Consider the following 22,679-nt stretch of genomic DNA (forward strand, 5'->3'; position numbering starts at 1 on the left):
TAAGGGGAGCTTAGTGGGGTTATGAAGCGGTGAGACAGTGTACCTCGGGGTATTAGATTTTATTTTTTTCACACTGAATATCAGAAAAATATTGAAAACCCCTATGGAGAGATTTATTAAAGACTTGCGTTTTACACCAAATTTTCTGTGCTGCTGGAGGATGCACAGGCCTCGTCATAAATCAGGTGCATCCTCCGGCAGTCTGTGTGCTAGAAAGCTGGGGCAAACGAAGAAAACTTTTGGGCAAATGAAGATAAATGTGTCAGGGCCACTGGCCCCGTCCTCTTCCCCCTTTTCAGGAAAGTGGCAAGGGGGGGGGGGGGGGGTGTAAAACACCATTTGCAGTAAAATTTGGCGCAAGCGGCATTTTATTTTTAAGCCAGAAAAAAATTGCACAGGGAGATAAATATTCCCCTATGTATGATGCTAGTGTATATTACACCCGCCCCCCAAACCCTGAATTCAAGGATTGCTACTTTCACATGTGGTTTTATTCTGATCTGACATTAAAGGATCTCAAGTACGGTATGTCATATCAACCAGTTATCTGTGAAACACTGGTCTAATATTTTCCAAACCACATCCCTCTGGTGATTGACAACCTGAGGCAGATCAGAGTTTATCAACCTGGATCAAGCACTAATCTGCACCTCCTGAGGACTCAATTTATTTACCGCAAGTATTGCAGAAGATCACGTCTCATCATTTGTGTCTAACGAGGACAAATAATTACTTTCAGTTAAAAAATTATAGCAATGGAGGTGGACACTAAGCGTGCTGCCACACGTCACGGCTGTGCTGCCACATGTCACGGCTGTGCTGCCACACGTCACGGCTGTGCTGCCACACGTCACGGCTGTGCTGCCACACGTCACGGCTGTGCTGCATTTTGGATGATGCAAAAAATATAAATTAAAAAAAAACAAAAAAAAAAAAACATGCTGTACCTGCTCTTATGCTTAGTTTTCTTCCAGCAAAGAAAAAGAAAAACTGAATTACATTAATTACAAAATAGAGTTACATTAATGGATAGGTCATCAATATCACATTGGTGGTGGCCTGAGACCCGGCACCCCCACTGATCATCTGTTTCAGGAAGCTGAGGTGCTCAACAAAGCTCTGGTGAGCACGGTGGCCTCCCAGGCGCTTACCAAGCACAGCACCATACAGCAGCTCTGCTTGGTATTGCAGCTCAAACCCACTGACTAGGCCGGCCTGCAACTAGGCCGTGTGACCAATGTGCAGTGATGTCACAAGACCTAGGAAGAGGCCCTGCCGCTAAGAGTGCAAGGCTTCTTCAGTTGACCTGACATTGATGAGGTCATCAATATGAATTCAAGGTTAATCTCTTTAATTCTGTTGTGTATTTTCCCTTGCTGGAAGAAAACGCGCCATAACCGCTTGCTCCTGAGAGTCTGGGTTATACGCATTCCCAAGTCATGCAAAAGATCAAGACACTTATTGGGGGGACGACGACAAGTGTTCAAAATTTGCCCTGTGTAAAGGTGCAATTGCCCTTTTGTATGGAGATCGCATCTTTTATGTGGCCTGAAATTCCTTGGTTGTCGGCAGTGCCCTGTGTAGGCAAACAAGGAGACAATATGGGGATGATCGATCGTAGCTATGCTGGTTCAGCCCCATACAGCCCGATCTGCATGCAGCTAACGAGAGGACGATAACAGAGAATGAACGTTCCTATGAACATTCGTTCCCGTTCATTGCCCGCTCTCTTGGCCCATGTAAAAGGTCCTATAAAGACAGACACAATGCCATTTGAGGTTATTGGAGCTCAGTTTGGTCCGGATGGTTTCTCACACTTGTCTTTTTTTTGGTCACTAGCATGGTGTTCATGATATGTACAAATGTAAAGGTGAAGGACAGCCTCAGCAAGCCTAGTACTTCCTCACAGCCACAGTTCTCAGCTGAAAGAGCTCCATCAGATGATGCTTGCCAAGATAAGGACAACATAACACTAATCTGTCTGTGACGTTATCACTGGTGATCAGCATTCCCCATCTTGCTTGCTGTGTAATTGCAGTAATTTGTTCTACTGAAGAACAACACCCAAGATAACCAAAGCACCCCATATACAATCAAAACTATCTGATACAAGCTTCCACTATGTTGGAGGGTGGTGAGAAGTGATGGATATAAATGTCTGCACTGAACTGCAAACCTGGTATCATGGTATATACAGGTGAAACTTGAAAAATTTGAATATCGTGCAAAGTTCATTTATTTCAATAATATTTGGATGATTATGGCTTACATCTTATGAAACTCCAAAGTCTCCGTTTTGAGGTCCCCTTTGCTCAGGGGGTATGGATTAATTAGCTGACTAGAGTGTAACCCTTTGAGCCTAGAATATTGAACCTTTTCACAAACTTCTAATTTTAAGCTTCATTAATGCGATTCCTTTTAATTTGCATTACTGAAATAAATGGACTTTTGCACAATATTCTAATTTTTAAAGTTTTACCTATATATATATATATATATATATATATATATATATATATATATACATATACATATACATATCTCTCTTTGTCAAAATGTGGAACATTGTACCTACACATTCCCTGCCGTTTGTATATCTGCTGACCATAAAAGTACCACCACGGCAGTTCCAACAATAGGTAAATTATTATAAAATAGGATATTAAATAAAATATGAAAAAGTAATAAATAATATTAATTACTGGAACGGCTGGCACCCCGTCCTTGTGTTGCCTTGTATGCCCCTGTATGTATATTATGTTTGGATGACTGCAAAATGACATTTTATTCACTAACTTTTCATCGCATGTCGCCAAGTAAACAGTTGCAAGCAACTCCCTTTGTGGTCTCTGATGACAAAGCGTCGTGTGACCCAATCTAACAGTCAATTAAGAATAACACCCACTGCCACTTATAAAAAAAATTAACATTTTATTGAATTCATTACTTTAAAATGACACAAACCACAAAATCCCATCTGCAACTGCAAACAACATGCAACGTGTTTTCTGTTAGTCACCAGGTGGTCGGCAATCATACTATTTTCTGCAGAGGGGATTGTTATAGTGATTTTCCTTAGTCCCATATGTTATTCGTGATTTATTTATTTCGATATATTCACTTGGAAAGTGTTGAGACGCGAATTGATATACTTACAATTTTTCCTTCGTTCAGTAATTATTTACAGACTATAAGTGTGTCAATACACTTATCACTATATTCTGAGACGGATCATCTGGATAATTCTCTCCCCTTGTGCACATACCACTATGCACTTTAATATACCATACAATAGTGGGTGACGTTACTTTGCGAGGTTTATAGATCTAAGATTTTCAATGATACAGGTGTCATTTTAATGTGATGAATTTAAAGGGGTTGTCCGGGTTCCGAGCTGAACCCAGACATATGCCCTTTTTACCCAGGCAGCCCCTCGGATACCAGCATCGGAGCTGTATTGCGAGGTCCCTTCCCTTCTCCCACAGAGAATATACAAGAATGAAGACAAAGTTCTATCTTGAAAAAGTGTAAAATATGTTGCAGATACATGCAAGGAATTCTCTTCCTTTGTTAGAAAATGAAGGAACTGACCCTACAAATGAGTCAGTGAACCAGAATTGATCGTTTCCGTACAAGCTACCTTATGGAAGAGCTAACTCACTGAATACACGGTCAGGGACATGGCGCTGCCATACGCCAGTGTTGCAGGTACACGCACTGCCTGTAGGGAAACGCTCTGTAATCTGATTCCACCCACTACATCTAGCGTGCAACCAAAAATAACTAATAAAATAAAAAAACAGTAAAGCCCCTACTCCTGCTAAAAAGTATTAGACACTGATAAATTGTTTTCTTAAAGTTGTAAAATGCTAAGGCTGCTTTCACATTGGCACAAATGATTTCCGCTGTTTTGCTCAGATATAGGAGAACAACAATAATAATGGAAATGCCGAATCCGTTCCATAACGGACATTACTGGCACCAGACGAACCTCATTGACTATAACAGGGTCTCCTTTGTCACGGTTGAAACGCGTCAGCCCAGATTATGATGTTACGTTTTTTTAATGTGAACAGTTGTCAATAAAGATATGATTTTACTCGCTGGATCCACCTCCTTCTCTTCCAAGCTTTCTCAGGGTGTGGACGCACCTTAGGATCTGAGCTTCGAGTCTACAAGATATGGACATCCACCACATGCGAGGACTTTTTTGTCCAATGTTTTTGACAGACTCTGCGACGGAGGCCCTGAACACAGCTTCCAACACAACTGTGCCTAAGGGCTCATAGTGATTTATGAAGCAGTGAGTTCGGGTCAGAGAAACTGCTGTCCATATGCGAGATTCGGCCAACACATGGGCGTGTTTCCCGGACTGAGTATGGTCGTGTGCATGAGCCTTAAAAAGGTTTTCCAAGTCTTTACAACTGATGACATATTCTCAGGATAGGTCGTCATCAGAATCTGATCGGTGGGGGTCCGACACCCCCGCTGATCAGCTGTTTGAGAAGGCTTCGGCTCTCCTGCGAGCACTGCTGCCTTCTCGCAGCTTACGAAGCACAGCACCGTACATTGTCTAGCGGGTGTGCTTGGTATTGTGCTCAGCCCCATTCACTTCAATTGAAGAGAATGGGACTGAGCTGTGCCCAGGCCACGTGACCGATGAACGTGTCATCACTGGCCTAGGAAAAGCTGAGAGAAGGCTGCGGCGCTACTGCGAGAGCATGTGTCGGAACCCTACCGATCAGATACTTGTAAAGTCTCGGAAAGCCCCTTTAAGGGTGCTGCCACACGTTTTTTTTAATGCAGTTTTTGTAACCAAAGTCTGGTTTGGATCATAAAAGGAGAAAATGTATTTACAGATACAACTTCTCCACTTTTCTTAAAATCCACTCCTGGTTTTGGCTTCAAAAACAACATAAAAAACCCTGATTGCGAGGCACCACCTTAAGGCTACATGCACACGGCTGCCCGTGTTTTGCAGTCTGCAAATTGCGGATCCGCAAAACACGGATGCCGGCAGCGTGTGTTCCACAATTTGCAGAACGGGGCGGCCATTATAGATATGCCTATTCTGGTCCGCAAAACAGACAAGAATAGGACATGTTCTATTTTTTTTTTTGTGGGGCCACGGAAAGGAACAACTTCGTGGGTCCCATCTGAGCTGTAAAAAATGCCAAAACAACGGTCGTGTGCATGAGGCCTAAGGGTGGTTCACAAAACTGCTGGCATAATTTTAGCAAAATTTAGTTAAATCCTAGTAAAAAAATAAATAAATATAGGATTTACCCAAACTGATCATTCCAAAATGTCCTATAAATGTCATCACAGGACATGCATCAGAAAACGCCAGCACGTGACTAAATGGAGCCTACGTAAGCAGGAGCGATGGCTAGAGCTGTACATGAAATATTTCCTAACAGGATATTACTGATTGACAGCCATCAATAGCCGACTGTCAAGAAAAGCACCACAGGCAGTTTCCCAAACATTGGGCAATTATACGGCACACTGACATATTGGACGGGATCAGGTGACACAGGTAAATGGCTTTCTTTAAATTGGCTGCTGCGTCTGGATGCAAAGAAAGAAAAGCTTTGTTTGATGCAACTTGGGAGCGGAAATAACGGCAAATCTTTTGCTAGCTGGCGGAGCACTAACAGAGCTGAGTAAATTCTACTGGTATAAGCGGTTAGCTTTATTAGACCTAAGAAAGGTCATTCACAAAAAACCTCCGCCAACATACACTGTAGTGTGATCCACTGCCCCATGGTATAATGTACTACTGTGATATCCATATTGTAAACGGTAGACCTGGATATCAGAACACTGCTATATAAGTGGTCACAGATCGCACCGGAAGGTGGACACTTCCAAGACTCCTCCAGAATCCTTCTTTTCTTAACCCTGTAATTTCCAGATGGTTGCTTTTGCCTTTAAGGGGTTTTCTGGAAATACAATATTGATGAACTATCCCCAGGACAGGTCATCAGTGGGGGTCCGACACCTACCACCCCGGTCCATCAGCTGTGGCCTCTTTCTAGGCCAGTGATGTCACATTCATTGGTCATATCGCCTTGGTGCAGCTCGGTCCTAATCAAGTGGACAGGACTGGGCTGCAATACCAAGCACAGCCACTATACAATGTACGGCACTGTGCTTGGCGTACTGTGAGGCGACCTCTTCACACAGCTGATCAGAATGGGGTGCTGGGAGTTGAAATTAGCCTATTGATATCACATTCCCAGAAAACCCCTTTAAGGCTGTCTTCACATTAGATATTTTTTCATGTTTTTTTTCATGTCCTATGAAAAAATATTCTACAGTTTTCAAAACAGCACCTGGATCTGAATACTTTTGTAATTGCATGTAATTAAACATTTTGTATGACCAGTGAGCTATTCAATCAAATGTATCTGTATAGCGCCACCTGCTGTTTGTTTGTTTCTGTTGTCTTCCTGAAATGGCCGCACATGCTCAGTTTCATCCTTTGCCTCAGGAGCTGTGATAGGCAGAGCTGAGACACGCCCCCTGAGCTGCAGCAGAAAGGACACCCCCCCCCCCCCCCGAGCTGTCAGCTTGATATAAATCTATAGAACCTACACAGAGAATTGCCAGACCGCTTATGCTATTCAAAATCTTTATTACAAAAAATCACAAATATTTGCATGATTAAACATAAAAACAATACAGTGCAGGAGATAAAAACGACATCACTGGAGGAGATCTACAGCGGATCTAAGTCCATAAGTATTCAACATGATTTTCACTTTTTTACTTTTTTAAAGTGCATGTGCAGCAGAATGACAAATAAATGTGTGACAAATCTTAAATAAGTCTTTGGACATTTACCCATGCTGTTTCTCCTCCAGGATGGCGCCAACCCCAACGCGCGTTTCGGCGTACCTTCGGCGTACCTTCGACCCCCAGACGAAGGTACGCCGAAACGCGCGTTGGGGTTGGCGCCATCCTGGAGGAGAAACAGCATGGGTAAATGTCCAAAGACTTATTTAAGATTTGTCACACATTTATTTGTCATTCTGCTGCACATGCACTTTAAAAAAGTAAAAAAGTGAAAATCATGTTGAATACTTATGGACTTAGATCCGCTGTAGATCTCCTCCAGTGATGTCGTTTTTATCTCCTGCACTGTATTGTTTTTATGTTTAATCATGCAAATATTTGTGATTTTTTGTAATAAAGATTTTGAATAGCATAAGCGGTCTGGCAATTCTCTGTGTAGGTTCTATATATATATGATAGCTGCCATAGGCTTAGTCAATTACTTGGATAGAGTAATCATCCCTCGGTTGAGGTGGATATCGGATGTTGATATAAATCTAGCAGAGCAATTAATGTGGAGATCTCTGGATCCATGTGAGGTACAGGGCTGGTTCTGGCTTTGTTAGAAAGAGATTGTCATGTACTATATGATGTCTGATCATACGTCATGGGATAACCTCTAACGTATACACATTGTATACGTGTGCCGTATACTGCCATACAGTGGCATAGATGTCACCATACACTTCCATTGTAAGGAAAAAGAAAACACAGTATACCTGCTGGACTCTACAGGATAAATAAAAACGTAGTACATTAAGCTTTGGAATCCTTTTTTTTCCCTCCAAGGTATATGTAAAAAAAAAAAAAAACACAGGTATGAATTGGATGTTATATTTTTGGGAGGGTTCCTCCAGTATTCACTGTTGACTATACTTTACAAAACAGAGGGTAACATATACTGACACATACCACCCGAACATATGCCTAAAGGACACCCTATAGGAATTTGTTTGTACCGTAGCATCTGATCAACAAGCATAGCGCAGAAGAGTAAAGAGCATGTCCTGGAGTATAAGGAGAAAAATGTAAAAATCCTGCAGCTTCAAGCTCAGTCCGTGGCTTCAGAACGTCCACTGGCTAAAACTCAATTTCTTTTTTTTATTTTAAATCTGGGTATATTAGGTATTTCTTATGTATTCAATTCCTAATAACTAGTGAAAAGTGTAGTCCTCAAGTGGAAGGTACTTCTCCGAAGATGACAGTATAATTAGGGGCAGTCACGGCCTTTTTGTCTATGACCACATTGCTAGTATAGTCCCCGGTGTATTACTGTGAGCCAAGGGCACAGGGGTTATCGGGGAAGAACTATGTCGAGGAGGAAAGAAATCTGCAGGAAGCAAGTTGCATACTCCATGTTGCTGTCATGCTCGGCTCTGCAGGGTGATGACAGGACATACAACTGCACAATAACAGAGGCTAATTACATTTTAGATTCCAAGGAATGGTATACCACTAGTGAAAGGATGTAAACCAAGACAGCAATGGCCAGATTGGGTTTCCTCTCGATTTACCTCAAATCCCCTGCACCAGAAAGGACTACGGCGGTCCTCGGCCTCCCTACAGGGCTGCGCCATTACGAGCCCATGACATTTTTTTTAGTCACAAAGATTTTCCTTAGTGAGTAAAAGCATAAGACACTTGTCTGTTCACTGAGGTTCTAGACAGCGAAGGCCTAAGAGCTCATGCACACGACCGTATTTTCTTTCCTTTGCAGCCCGTATGCGGAACCATTCACTTGAATGGGTCTGCAAAAAAATTCTGTTTCCGTATGTCTGCAAGTCCATTCCGCAAAAAAATAGAAAGTGTCCTATTTGTCTCCATTATGCAGACAAGGAAAGGCATTCTTCCAATGGATCCGCAAAAAAAAAAAGGATGCAAAATGGACGTCATCCTTTTTTCTTGCGGATCTGTGTTTTGCGAAACGCAAAATACATACCGTCCTGTGCATGAAACCTTATACAGAGGCCACGCCAGAGATGGATGTATTCGGCTGGATCTCTATCTGTGCTATAACGTTAAGTCCGTGTTTGATCAGCGACTTCCGTCAGTGACTGTAAGGTGCGGCGACACAGAGAGGAGTTAGAATGGAAGGATTTTCTCCTATTCACTGATGGAAATCGCCGACCAAAGCAATGATGTGAACTAGGCCTAGGGACGGGGAACAGTCCGCAGGCGGTTACCTGGCTATCAGTGGGCCAGCTGTGTACGAGTGTGAATTATGTATGGAGAAAACGCTTCTCAAATACATCAAATTAATTTTTGAACGAAGAGCCAGGTGAATATACTGAGAAATCTACATCATTGGGCTTCATTTATTAAGGAGGCCATAGTGGATTGCAACCAACACAACACAGCTTTGGTTTTTCCCTGGCCAGTGTCAAAAACGAAAGCCGAGCTCAGATCGGTGGTGATGAGCAAACCAAAACAACCGATCAGTGGATAGCCCCACTAAATCTTAGGAGATGGAATTTATAGCATTAAGGGTTTATTCAGACATCCGTAGTGTTTTGCGGTCCGCAAGAATAGGACATGCTCTATTTTTTTGTTCGGGGCCGCGGACCAGAAATGCGGATGCGGATGCTGTCCACATCTTTTCCGGCCCCATTGAAAATGAATCTGTCTGCACCCGTTCTGCATAATTGCGGGAACGGATCCGGACCCATACTACAGACATCTGAATGGACCCTAAAGGGGTTGTCCTACAAATAATACTCTACTCTACAGTTTTCAAACCAGCACCTGGATCTGAATACTTTTGTAATTGCATGTAATTAAAAATGTATTATAGCCACTGAGTTATTCAATGAAAATCTATCTGTACAGCGCCACCTGCTGTTAGCCCTTTTTCTAATTTCTCTGTCCCGCTCACTGAGGTTGACACACGTGCTCAGTTCCATCCTTGCCACCAGCTGCAGCAGAAAGGACAGGCCCTCTGAGGACGGACAGGTCCCCTGAGCTGCCAGATTGAAATAAATCTAGCAGAACAATTGGAGCAATAAGTGAGGAGATCTCTGGATCCATGTGCGGTACAGGGCTGGTTCTAGCTTTGTTAGAAATAGGTTGTCATGTGCTATATGATGTCTGATTTCATTTTTACATTGATCATGGGATAACCCCTTTAACATAGCTATCACTACTGATGTATAATATGTATAATACCCCTTTTAGCAGCAGTCCTGGCTGCTATTTCTGCAAGAAATGAAAGATTTGCCACCAATACAAATGAACAGGAGCTCCAAACATAAAGTAAACTACACAACAAAGATTTTGCTTCTTATGAACTTTTTAAGAGTCTTTCAATAGATTTTGTAGTCTATTTTTTTTGGCCATGAAAGGTTTCGGAATATTATGCTGTTCAAATACACACATTAAGGGTTCATACATACGACCATATGTATTTTGCAGTCCGCAAAATACGGATCCACAAAAAATACGGATGCATTTCATATTCTGCGGAACAGAAGAGCTGGTCCCTAATAGTCTTCTGTCGTGTAAACATCCGGACGGCTGAGGACAGTCTTTGGCTGTAGTGGAGCAAGTGACCCCCCCCCCCCCTCCCTCCACCCCCCACCAAGTTCCCACATCAGAGATCGGAAGGCCGCTGGAATGGAGAGGAGGGCTACAGGGGGGTATTAGTTTTTCAACAGATACCCTACACGACGGGGACGGTGGGGTCTGTTAAAGTCTAAAAATCTGGACAACCCTTTGAGGTCAGTTTCAGACATCCATAAGGTAGAGGATTTTTGTGCCCTTATTAGGGGCCCAATAACCCGACCTCCGGTGGTCCTACTGAACCAGACTTACATCATCATTCACTCTATGGGGATACTAAGGTTCAGCAGAACAGCAGGAGGCCTGGGTATTCAGCCCTACAGCAAAGCATCTCACATTACCCAGCAATTATTCATTTAAGCGTAGAACCACTAATATTGTTATCGTCAAAGAGTGCTGGAATGAAAACGTATATGTGATTAAATGAATCATAAGGTAAGGACACAGAGAATGTAAGTTGACAAGCACATCCTTAGGCCTTACCTGCCATAATACATAAGGTAAGTGCACACATCCTTCTTATTGCCTTTATGCATTCAGAACTTCTGTGCAACAAGCAGATGAAGGCAGAACAAAAAATATGACATCTTGGCTCCGCAACAAAGATGATTTATAATTATAGTTTGGTTAAAATTAAAATAAATGCTTGGCGTTTACTTTATACCTTCAGGGCCATTTTCAGGCACTGATAATATGACCTAAAGTTAGGAAATGTGATCATTATCATTATGATACTGTTTCATCATAAGGGACAAGGCAATTTCAGTCTGGTTTTAGATCTAAAATAAATGGGGGGGGTGCCATCAGAAAAAATACTGATGTAGTGTATTGTCATATGGCAGGAGATATCCCAAAGACTTCTTACCCAATGTATCTCCTCCACCATTTTATTAAAACTACTGCATGACAAAGCTTTCCAAACCATAAGGATAAAAGTTCAGCACTCAACTTTAAAGGGATTCCGTCACCTGGATTTTGCCTATAGAGCTGCGGACATGCGCTACTAGATCGCCGCTAGCATGTCCGCAATATACATTCCCCATAACTGTGAGTGCTTTTATTTAGGCAAAAAAAACACGATTTTATATATATGTAAATAAAGCAAGTAAGAAGCCCAAGGGGCTGTTACCAATGTTTCAGGAGCCCAGCCGCGCCCACTGTGAAGGAGCCCAGCCGCGCCCACTGTGAAGGAGCCCAGCCGCGCCCACTGTGAAGGAGCCCAGCCGCACCCACTGTGAAGGAGCCCAGCCGCACCCACTGTGAAGGAGCCCAGCCGCACCCACTGTGAAGGAACCCAGCCGCACCCACTGTGAAGGAACCCAGCCGCACCCACTGTGAAGGAGCCCAGCCGCGCCCACTGTGAAGGAGCCCAGCCACGCCCACTGCGAAGGAGCCCAGCCACGCCCACTGTGAAGGAGCCCAGCCACGCCCACTGTGAAGGAGCCCAGCCACGCCCACTGTGAAGGAGCCCAGCCACGCCCACTGTGAAGGAGCCCAGCCACGCCCACTGTGAAGGAGCCCAGCCACGCCCACATCCTCCAAATCTCCTCTTGCTCCCCGAGGTCACCAAGTTAGAACGCCGTAATCTCGTGCATGCGCAAGTACACGGCATGTCAGTGCCGGCATAGTGTTCCTTCCCTGTGCTGGCATCAACCCCCAGGGAACGAACTGCGCATGCACTAGCTGCAAGATTACGGCTCTCTTACCTTTGCGACGTCTGGGAGCAAGGAGGAGATTCAGGGGATGCAGACGGTGCTGGGCTCCTTCACAGTGTCGGCGTGGCTGGGCTCCAGAAACGTTAGTACAGCCCCTTGGGCTCCTTACTTGCCTCATTTAATATATATATATATATATATATATATATATATATATATATATATATATATATAACACAAGAAAAATGAGCGGCACTCCAAGAAGTAAAGTGGTGAATCCTTTATTCACACCAGTGGTGCAACGTTTCGGCTCTAGTCGCGAGCCTTCCTCAAGCTTGAGGAAGGCTCGCGACTAGAGCCGAAACGTTGCACCACTGGTGTGAATAAAGGATTCACCACTTTACTTCTTGGAGTGCCGCTCATTTTTCTTGTTATATTCAATAGGGAAATCATTCCTTTTCCTTGTTGAGCCAGTGCCGCCTTTTTTCTTATATATATATATATATATATATATATATATATAAACTTTTTTTTTGCCTAAAAAAAAAAGCACTCGCAGTTATGGAGAATGGATATTGTGGACGTGCTAGGGGCGAACTAGCAGCGCATGTCCGCAGCTCTATAGGCTAAATCCAGGTGAAAGAATCCCTTTAATTAATCCAAATTAAAATATTGGCAGTCATAGAAACCCCAGCTTACGCATTGTGAGCTCTTACTCATAGCTAATGACAGCTATTATAACACTCTGTTCCATGAACTAATAAAGTTAAACATTAACCAACAGTTGTAAAACAATATTCTGGATGATCTTAGGTTAGTTGTACACTAAGGTTAGAGATCTGGCCGCCTGCCAGATCTCTGTGCACTCATTATTTGACATTCCGTCATAATAGAAGTCTATGGGCTGCAAAACGGATCCGTCCCGTTATGCAGGGAGTCCTCTCCTGCATAGACTTCTATTATGACGGAATGAATAACGGAATGCCTCTAAAAGGCATTCCGTTATGCATTCCGTCATAGAATTGCGTTGTGGTCTGTGGTAACGGAATCCATATTGCAATTATGCTTTTACCATCAAACGAAGCGCGAGCGAATTTTAAAATCTGAAATTCGCTAATCTCTAGTCAGGATCATAATCCCTGACAAGCAGAGCAGAGGGGAGGATAAGGCAGCTCTTTACCTCAGTGTTGTGAAGTCACTTGTCCTGCTGTGTGATTAGGACAGGTTTTGTGTGTACTGACAGGACAGTGGCCATTTTGTTTCTCCTAATGATTACTCCCCAGACAAATGAGTGACTATAACTAATGAAAGGTATTTGGAAATATATATTTATAATGAAGTAATATTAAAGTATTTTCATTTTCTTAATTCCCGGAGAACCCATTTAAAAAGTCACTACTCTTTCACACAATTTCATTTAATAGAGAATGGTGTAACTAGCAAATTTCAAAACCCCCTCATTTAAAGGGAACCTGTCACCCAAAAATCGCCTATTAAGCTGTTTACAGTACCTTATAGTGCTGTATAGTCGTTTCCTGATGCACTTTTTGTTAGTTTTGCAGCATGTATGCTCAGTCAGAAATCGATGTTATATTCAGCTGCTGCCCCGTGCTTCAAGTCAGGCTTGAAGTCACGGGGGCAGCGGCCTCGGCGTCTTACATGGCCCTCTCCCCGCCCCCTGCCTCTGTGACTGACAGCCGAAATCCGATTCCGGGACCGCGCTCAACGGCCGCATGCGCAGTAAAGGGCGGCAGGAGCGCGGTCCCGGCTGCCGCGCGTACTACGCGCCGTCTTACTTTCGCCGCACTGCGCATGCGCCCGACATCCTGTATCAAACGCGCCCGCGCCCGGCATCTGGGCGCGGGCGCGTTTGATACAGGATGTCGGGCGCATGCGCAGTGCGGCGAAAGTAAGACGGCGCGTAGTACGCGCGGCAGCCGGGACCGCGCTCCTGCCGCCCTTTACTGCGCATGCGGCCGTTGAGCGCGGTCCCGGAATCGGATTTCGGCTGTCAGTCACAGAGGCAGGGGGCGGGGAGAGGGCCATGTAAGACGCCGAGGCCGCTGCCCCCGTGACTTCAAGCCTGACTTGAAGCACGGGGCAGCAGCTGAATATAACATCGATTTCTGACTGAGCATACATGCTGCAAAACTAACAAAAAGTGCATCAGGAAACGACTATACAGCACTATAAGGTACTGTAAACAGCTTAATAGGCGATTTTTGGGTGACAGGTTCCCTTTAAAAAAATCTGCCTGAAAAAAAAGCTGTAAAGTCATGGCCACTAGGGGTCTCACTTCCACCTAATTTGCATTCTACTGCCAAGATCCATCCCTGGTAACAGAGACTCAGAAGACGGCAGAGCGGAAGTGGGGGGGTGTTAGAGCTAGCCGCTTCTACACTGCTTATATGTGATCCCATTATAGTCATTGGGGGTGCAGTAATTAAAAGGCAGTATGTTACTGGAAATGTCTGCCTAGACCCCAAGCCTTTTTGCTATTACCTCTGGGCACCTGCTTGCTTTGAAGGGGTTTTCCGACCATTGTTTCTCTTTTAATGATACGGCCACACGCAGCATAAAATGCAGTGGATTTTCCGCAGCGGGATTGTGTGCAGAAACTCTGCAGCTCTTTCAGTAGCAGTGAAGGGGATGAGATTTTAAAGGGGTTTTCTAGGAGTTCAATACGGATTACCTATCCTCAGAATAGGTCATCAATATCAGATCATCGGGGGTCCGACTAATCAGCTGCTTGAAGAGGCACTCCGATGTGTGCTGCAGCCTCTTCACAGCATACCAGGCACAGCGCTGTAAACTGGATAGTGGCCGTGCTTGGTATTGAAGCCCAGACCCATTCACTTGAGTGGGACTCAGATGCGAGTAGGTCATGTGACCAATGAAAATTACTTCACTGGCCTAGAAAGAGGTCTGTTCAAACAGCTGATCGGTGGGGGTGCTGGAAGTCAGACCTCCACAGATCAGAATTGATAACCTATTCAGGAGATGGGTCATCAATATGGTACGCCTGGAAAACCACTTTAACAAATCTCATCCACAAGCCGCAGCAAGTCGGTTTATATTGTGGATTTCAGACTTTGTAAGGCAGAAGGTGAAATCTGCAGCAAAAACGCAGCATTTCAGCACTGAAATTCACACTATTTGGTGGAGGTTTTACCACTGTAGACCTGTTACATGTGGCTGTACCGGAAAAGCTCAGAGTGCCACTAAGGAAATAAAAGAAATCATAACCGCCTCCGGATCTACTCTTCCCAATAGTCTCTGCTTCCTGGTCCCTCCGCGCTCAGCCGATCAGTGGTGACCCACCTCACTCAGTGATTGCCTGATCAGTCAACTTCCTGTGTGTTGAGGGGGACCAGGAAGCAGAGACCAAAGGAGAACCAGGCAGTGTTGGAATGGAACCAGCAAAATGATCGGTGGAGTTGTCTTTCCAGCACATGCCGAGAGCAGAGGTACCTTGGATTTGTAGTAAAACACACTGCCTGTCCCACAAAAAAAGTCGCCACCTGGATTTAACCAAGCAAATAGTTCTGAGCCTATTGGATAATTTCTGCATGGGCGATTATCTTTTAGCTGGCAACAAGTTATTTAACCCCAACTGGTGCAATGAGTTGCTTCTCATTTCTTAAATAACCATGTCGAAAGACACAGCTAGTGGTTGTAGAAAAGATATTAGTCTGTTTGAGAAGGGTCAAATCATTGGCATGCATCAAGCAGAGAAAACATCTAAGGAGATTGCAGAAACTACTAAAATTAGGTTATGAACTGTCCAGCGCATTATTAAAAACTGGAAGGATAGTGGGGACCCATCGTATTCGAGGAAGAAATGTGGCGGGAAAAAATCCTGAATGATTATGATCGGCGATCACTCAAACGTTTGGTGAAATCAAATCAAAGAAAACCAACACTAGAACTGAGGGCTATGTTTAAAAGTAAGAGCATTTCCACACGAACAATGCGAAGGGAACTCAAGGGATTGGGACTGAACAGCTGTGAAGCCGTAAGAAAACCACTAATCAGTGAGGCAAACCAGAAAAAAAGGCTTCAATTTGCTAGGGAGCATAAAGATTGGACTATGAAGCAATGGAAGAAGGTCATGTGGTCTGAGGAGTCCAGATTTACCCTGTTCCAGAGTGACGCACCCATCATGCCTAGTGCCTACTGTACAAGCCTGTGGGGGCAGTGCTATGATCTGGGGTTGATGCAGTTGGTCAGGTCTAGGTTCAGCAACAGTATGTGCTCCAAGAATGAGGTCAGCTGACTACCTGAACATACTGAATGACCAGGTTAATCCATCAATGGATTTGTTCTTCCCTGATGGCACGGGCATATTCCAAGATGACAATGCCAGGATTCATCGGGCTCAAATTGTGAAAGAGTTCAGGGAGCAGGAGACATCATTTTCACACATAGATTGTCCACCACAGAGTCCAGACCTTAACCCCATTGAGAATCTTTTTTTTTGGACAGGCAGTGTACATAATACCACGCGTTCAAAAACATAGTGGATTCCACCAAGACCAAGAACTCATGAACAGACTACGCTACAGATGCAACTTCTGATTTACTAATATATTACTAAAAATATTTATTTGGGGGCAATCACACTTTATAAAAGACGTAGGCTAGTTTTCCACTAGCACTTTTTTTTAATCAGCATGCCGAATCTCTGCATTCTGGCATTGCCAGAAGCTACTGCATTGCCGTCCAGCCCTAACTATAAGGGGGACCGGTGGAGATCTTGACGATTCCCTGCATATTTGCCGGGTTTTGGCCGATCTCCGCTGGTCCCCATTATAGTTAATGGGGCTGGTGGGTTATCAGGCAGCGTCCGGCAATGCTGGATCTAGACATCGCCACCAGGCTGCTTCCTGTCGGAGATGTCTAGCGCTAGTGTGAAACTAACCTTACATTTTGGGATTTTAATTTGAGATAGTGGAGATGAGGGCGTAGAGAAAATTAGGAGATCAATCTCTGCCCTCTGCATTGCTGTCTGTTTTACTGAATGGGTTCAGACACTTTATTCCATTATTTTTTAATGATAATTTTTTTTTTTCCAAGAAAGAAAACCTGCAGAATTTGAGCAAATTCTTCATCTTGCAGCTCTTACCTTTTTGTTGTTTTCTTTAATATCTTGGGGATTGAGGGACTTGTAGTCACTGAAGGAGAAAATGGCAAAGTAGGTACAAACAAAATTTTATATAAAAAACTATTTTTTTTTTAAACAAGTTCCATCTAAAAATAAAAAAGTCATAGAACAAAATCATATGGCAAGGAGTAATTTTTCAGCAATTCAATCAACAAAACTAATAGTGTGGAAAATTAAAACGGACAAAAATAAATTAATAAATAATATGAATATGGCTGGTTTCAGCGCCTACAGCTTTTTGTCTAAACTAGGAGGCAAGGACCAGGGACAAGCTTTGACAGCCAAATTTGCCATGTGGTAATCCCTTGTCGTCAGCGTTCAAAGAGCTACAGGCTTATTTCTCTCATCTCATTTCAACACGAACAAAATTTTTAATAGCATCTTGAGGTCAGTAGTTTCTATAGGATTAAGGCAAAAAACATCATAAATGAGATGGAAGCTTAAAATGAAAGGGGAACATTGATAGTCAAAAGGTAGATGGTATTAACCCCTCAGCATTCCACAGTCCCACAGTAGAAATATGCTGGCATTTCCTTTCAAGGTAGATGTAAAAGGTCTCCATACTTACATCAAGTCCGGTCTAAAGTAGTTTAATATTGCACAAAACGCCAACCCGTTCCTCCATGAGGTGGTGAAGTTGGTTATCTTTACTCCTCTATAGGACTTCGTTACTTCTTTGCACCAAGCGAGCAGTGACTGGCTAGCATTGGGTTGTCGACCTAAGATTGGACTTGGTAACGGACTTGGCTGAAAGAGATAAAAACAAGGACTAAAAAGGTCAGTGATTGATGGAAATACAAAATACCAGAATCCAAAAAACCCAAAGTGATTCACTACCAAAATGTTAATGGCTAACACTGGCTGTTAAAGGGGTTTTCCGAGATATTGAATAGGTCATCAGTATCTGAACGGTGGGGATCCTACAATTGGAACTTACGCCGATCAGGTGTTTAAGAAGGCACCGACACTCACAGTAGCACAACAGCCTTCTCTCTGGCTCACCAACAACAGTGCCGTACATTGTATAGCGGATGCGCTTGGTATCACAGCTCAGCGCCATTCACTCAAATGGCGCTGAGCTGCTCCTAGGCCATGTGAACGATGAATGTGACATCACATGGCCTAGGCAAGGCCGTGAGAAGGCCACAGCGCTATTACGAGCGCCAGTGTCTTATCAAACAACTGATCGGCGAGGATTCCGGGTGTTGGATCCCCATTGATCAGATAGTGGTGATCTATCCAGAAGATAGGTCATCAGTTAAAAATATCTTGGAGAACCCCTTTAAGGATTAGAAAAGCATGACTGCTTTCTACCAGAAACAGCGTCACAACTGACCACCTGTGTGTGATATTGCGGCACAGTCCCATTCACTTAAATGGAGCTGAGCTGCAGTGCTAGGAAGCAAACATGACTTTCTAAATCCGGACAACCCCAAGAAATACATTATTAAGATGCAACATCCACCTGAATGTAGTGGTGATCTGAAGGCACATAAAACAAGAAAGAGAAATAATACGGCTGCAATCTATTCACCAGCGTCTGTTTGTACTACCTAAACCAAAAGGCTCTAGATCCAGCCTTAAAGGGGTTGTCCAATCCTTTATTTTGGGTTCGGCAACCTGCACCTCTGCCGATCAGCTGTTTAAGACTATCGGGAGCGGCCTATTCTGCAATACTCTGATCTTGTAACTGCAGCTCATTTATCTGCCCAAAGATAGAAGTCGGCCAAAATAAGGATTTTGACCGTTCTAAACCATCATTATTTTTATAAACTGTCCCCCAGATCTACAACTTTAGTCCACTGTGTTGGACGGCCAACACACAGGGTAAACAGAGGGACATTTATCAAATGTTATAATACAACAATAAAAAAGTTGACAATTCTGACGCAACTTTTTTATTTCTCTTGACACTTTTCAAAAGTAGCCAGGGCTTAGTGGAAGGGGCATGGCCTCCGCCACCCAACAGATTTACTATTGCTTAGAGCAGAAACTGGTGTAAATGATAGTTCAAATCTATGCCAGCTCCTAGCCTGAATGACCATGATGTTATGGATTTCCTCACAGAAGTCATGCACTTCTTGCTCCTTTGGACTCCCAATACTTTGCCTAAACTTTGGTTCATGTACCAACCTTGATCCAGTGTCTAAAGTCTGAAAGTAGGCTACTTTCACACTTGCGGCGGAGTGATCCAGCAACTGATGGCATCTGTAAGACTGATCAGGATCCTGATCAGTCTTAAAAATGCCTGATCAGTCAAAAAAATGCATTGAAATGCCGGATCCGTCTTTCCGGTATCATCCGGCAAAACGGATATGGCATTTATTTTTTTCACTTTTTTTTTTCAGTCTGCGCATGGGACGGATCTGGTATTTGAATGCCGGATCCGGCACTAATACATTCCTATGCAAAAAAAATTCAGGCAAGTCATCAGTTTTTTTGGCCGGAGAGAAAACCGTAGCATGCTACGGTTTTATCTTTTGCCTAATCAATTAAAAATACTGAACTGAAGACAGACTGATGCATTCTGAACGGATTACTCTCCATTCAGAATGCATGGGGATATGCCTGGTCAGTTCTTTTCCGGCATTGAACCCTTTTGACGGAACTCAGTGCCGCAAAAGAAAACCGCAAGTGTGAAAGTACCCTAACAACCAGTCATTTACAGTACTTGAATGACTTACAACTAGAGATGAGTGATTTCATTGTAAAAGAATGGAATTTGACTCAAATAATGTAAAACCTTGAGTTGCTGGCAAATCTGATTTTTTGGTAATTTGATTCGGGTGAATTTTGGGGAAAGGGAGAAAAATAAAAATAAAAAAGTGAGAGAGTAGCGAGAATAAAAATAAGTCCTAATATACCTCAGAGTGTCATACACTAATTTTCAGGCCAATTGGAGCACTTTCGATTTGGGTAGATTTAATTTGTACCCGAATCAAATCTGTAGATGATTCAGCTGAAATCGAACTTATAAGGGGTTATCCCATGATTAATGTAAAAATTGAAAATCAAACATAATCTACTACATGACAATCTTTAACAAATCTTGAACCATCCCTGTAAGATCTCATGCACACAACCGTTATTTTTTTCAGTTTCAGTTCTTGAGTTCCGTATACGGTACCATTCATTTAAATGGGTCTGCAAAAAAAACTGAACGTACTCTGTATGCATTCCGTTTCCGTATTTCTGTTTAAAGATAGATAACGGACAAGAATAGTACTGTTCTATCAGGGGCCAGCTGTTCTGTTCTGCAAAAAACGGAATGTACACAAACGTTATCCGTATTTTTTGCGGACCGCAAAACACTGAAAAAGCCATATGGTCGTGTGCAATAGGCCTAACTCACATGTAGAGATCTCCCCATTCATTGCGCCAATTGTTCTGCTAAATTTATTTAAATCTGGCAGCTAAAGGGGCATGTCCTTTCTAAGAGGGCACGTGCTGTCTGCTGCAGCTGGTGGCAGATGAAGGATGGAACTGAGCACGTGCTTCCATCTCATTGAGCAGGACAGAGAAACTAGAAAAAGAGCAAACAGCAGGTGGCGCTATACAGACAGATTTCAGTCAATAACTATACTAAATTTAAACTTAAATATAAAACTATACAAAATTTTTAATTACATGCAATTACAAAAGTATTTAGATCAAGGTGCTGGTTTAAAAACTGTAGATTCTTATTCGTGGAGCAGCCCCTTTAATGGAATTTTGTGCGATTTGCTCATCTCCACTTATAACTAACAATACAACATATCTCAATATACATTGTATATATATTATCTTTCGGTTTTTAACTTGTCTACGTTTTCTACTTCTTCCGATCTTTTTTTTCCTTGTTTCCTTTAACAGCACAAGTTGTAAAATCAACAAATTAAGGCAAAAAAATAAATAAATTGGGTGACTATGGCAAAATTTGTCTTCATGGACATGACGGATGCTGATCAGAAATGTCTGAAAGTGCTTGGTATCAACGTTCCATACATTCATTTGACGGAGCTGCTACTTAAACACGGCTATAAATGTAGCGGAAATAAATAACCACAGTAAGAAATACAATTCTTTTCTTTGACAATCTCATTGTAATATAGAAAAGAGGTGAAAAATTGGATTTTGATATGACAATTTTCACGACCAGGCACTGAAGAACATGCGTCCTGTTTTGAAGTAAAAAGTACTGTACGCTCTCCGCCCCAGATGTAATCCTTTGATGTCAGTAATAGCTGTCAGCTCACGGAGACATAGTGAGCAGTCTATACTGAGCCATAGCCCCTGGCGTGCCCCCGCCAACGAATCCAGCGCACAGCGGCGGCTCTAGACTTCTGTCTGGACACAAATGGTGCCGAGTGAAACAGCTCGATTGTGATTTCGACACTTCAGGCACTAGATACATCTCTGTAAGTGAAACACACCCTTACTAAAGTGAAGTCATGTAAAATTATCTTTTCAGTTACAAAGGGGGGAAAAAAAACGACAGTCAAAAATAAAAGAGTAACGTCAACATTTTGCTGTCTCTTTGATGACAACGCTGGAGATGACATTTCACAAATGGCGTCTGTAGGTTTACTAATGTACGCTCCTTGACAGTCTGTAGGTTGAGGATTTTAACCCTCTGGTGCTGTGTGCGAATGTGGAGGTGTTTAACATGGGAACAGAAAAGTAATATGCAATAAATGACTCAACACTCAGATATGAAGTATATTTTTTTTTCTATAAAAAGGAGAAAGCTTGTTCCTTGTTACCATCTTTAATATGACTCAAGTCTCTAGACCAGGGGTGCAAAAGCTTTCGGCTCAGGGGCCACATGCGGCCCTCAATACCATTCTGTGCGGCCCCCAACCATCTGGTAACAAACATGTATCTTTCATGTATTCTCCCATTACTGTATATACTGTTTGTTCAATACGCCATAAAAAGAGTATTTCAGTTGGTAATACCTCTAAGCTTTATTTTCGGCCCTTGGAATTGGTTCAGGCTGAGAATGTGGCCCCTAACCAGAAAACGTTGTGCACCCCTGCTCTAGACTCTTCAGGGTACATTCACAGGACCGTATGTATTTTACAGACAAGAAATAGGACATGTTTTATCTTTCAGGTGGGACTGCGGAACGGACATACAAATGCAACCCACTGAAAAGAATGGCTACCTCTCCAATACGCAAAAAATGCGGATGGGGCCTTAATCAGATAATGTCCATTACATAAAACACGTCTTCTAAATCGACCATTGGTCCCCTTCTAGCAAAGCAGTTACACTCCAGATTTATTCATTCCTTTGTGGCCGTACATTATTGTTCTTGCAATGCAAATTGAAAAGTGAAAATATAAAATTTCATACAATTAAAGAGTACCTAAACCTTTGTGAAAAGCACGTAAGGTACAGCGGCGCTTCTCAGTGCGATCTGCACCTTCCGCTTCCTCAGCTCGGCTATGTTTTTGCACATGCGATGCGGAGGACTGATCCTA

At 43.0% G+C, this 22,679-nt stretch overlaps 1 protein-coding gene across 4 annotated transcripts in view; it reads right to left on the reverse strand.

Annotated features, from left to right (window-relative positions):
- EHBP1 (EH domain binding protein 1) overlaps positions 1-22,679 on the reverse strand; it is a 357,318-nt gene that overhangs the window by 171,337 nt on the left and 163,302 nt on the right. For all 4 annotated transcript variants that reach the window (XM_044288819.1, XM_044288821.1, XM_044288820.1 and 1 more), the window contains exons 11-12: positions 17,783-17,961; positions 17,176-17,224 (exon numbers count right to left, since the gene is read on the reverse strand). In XM_044288819.1, the coding sequence (XP_044144754.1) occupies positions 17,176-17,224; positions 17,783-17,961 (228 nt within the window). The remainder of the gene's footprint in view (positions 1-17,175; positions 17,225-17,782; positions 17,962-22,679) is intronic.

The sequence above is a fragment of the Bufo gargarizans genome, chromosome 4 (assembly GCF_014858855.1).
Source record: "Bufo gargarizans isolate SCDJY-AF-19 chromosome 4, ASM1485885v1, whole genome shotgun sequence".
In the NCBI taxonomy this organism is placed as follows: Eukaryota; Metazoa; Chordata; class Amphibia; order Anura; family Bufonidae; genus Bufo; species Bufo gargarizans.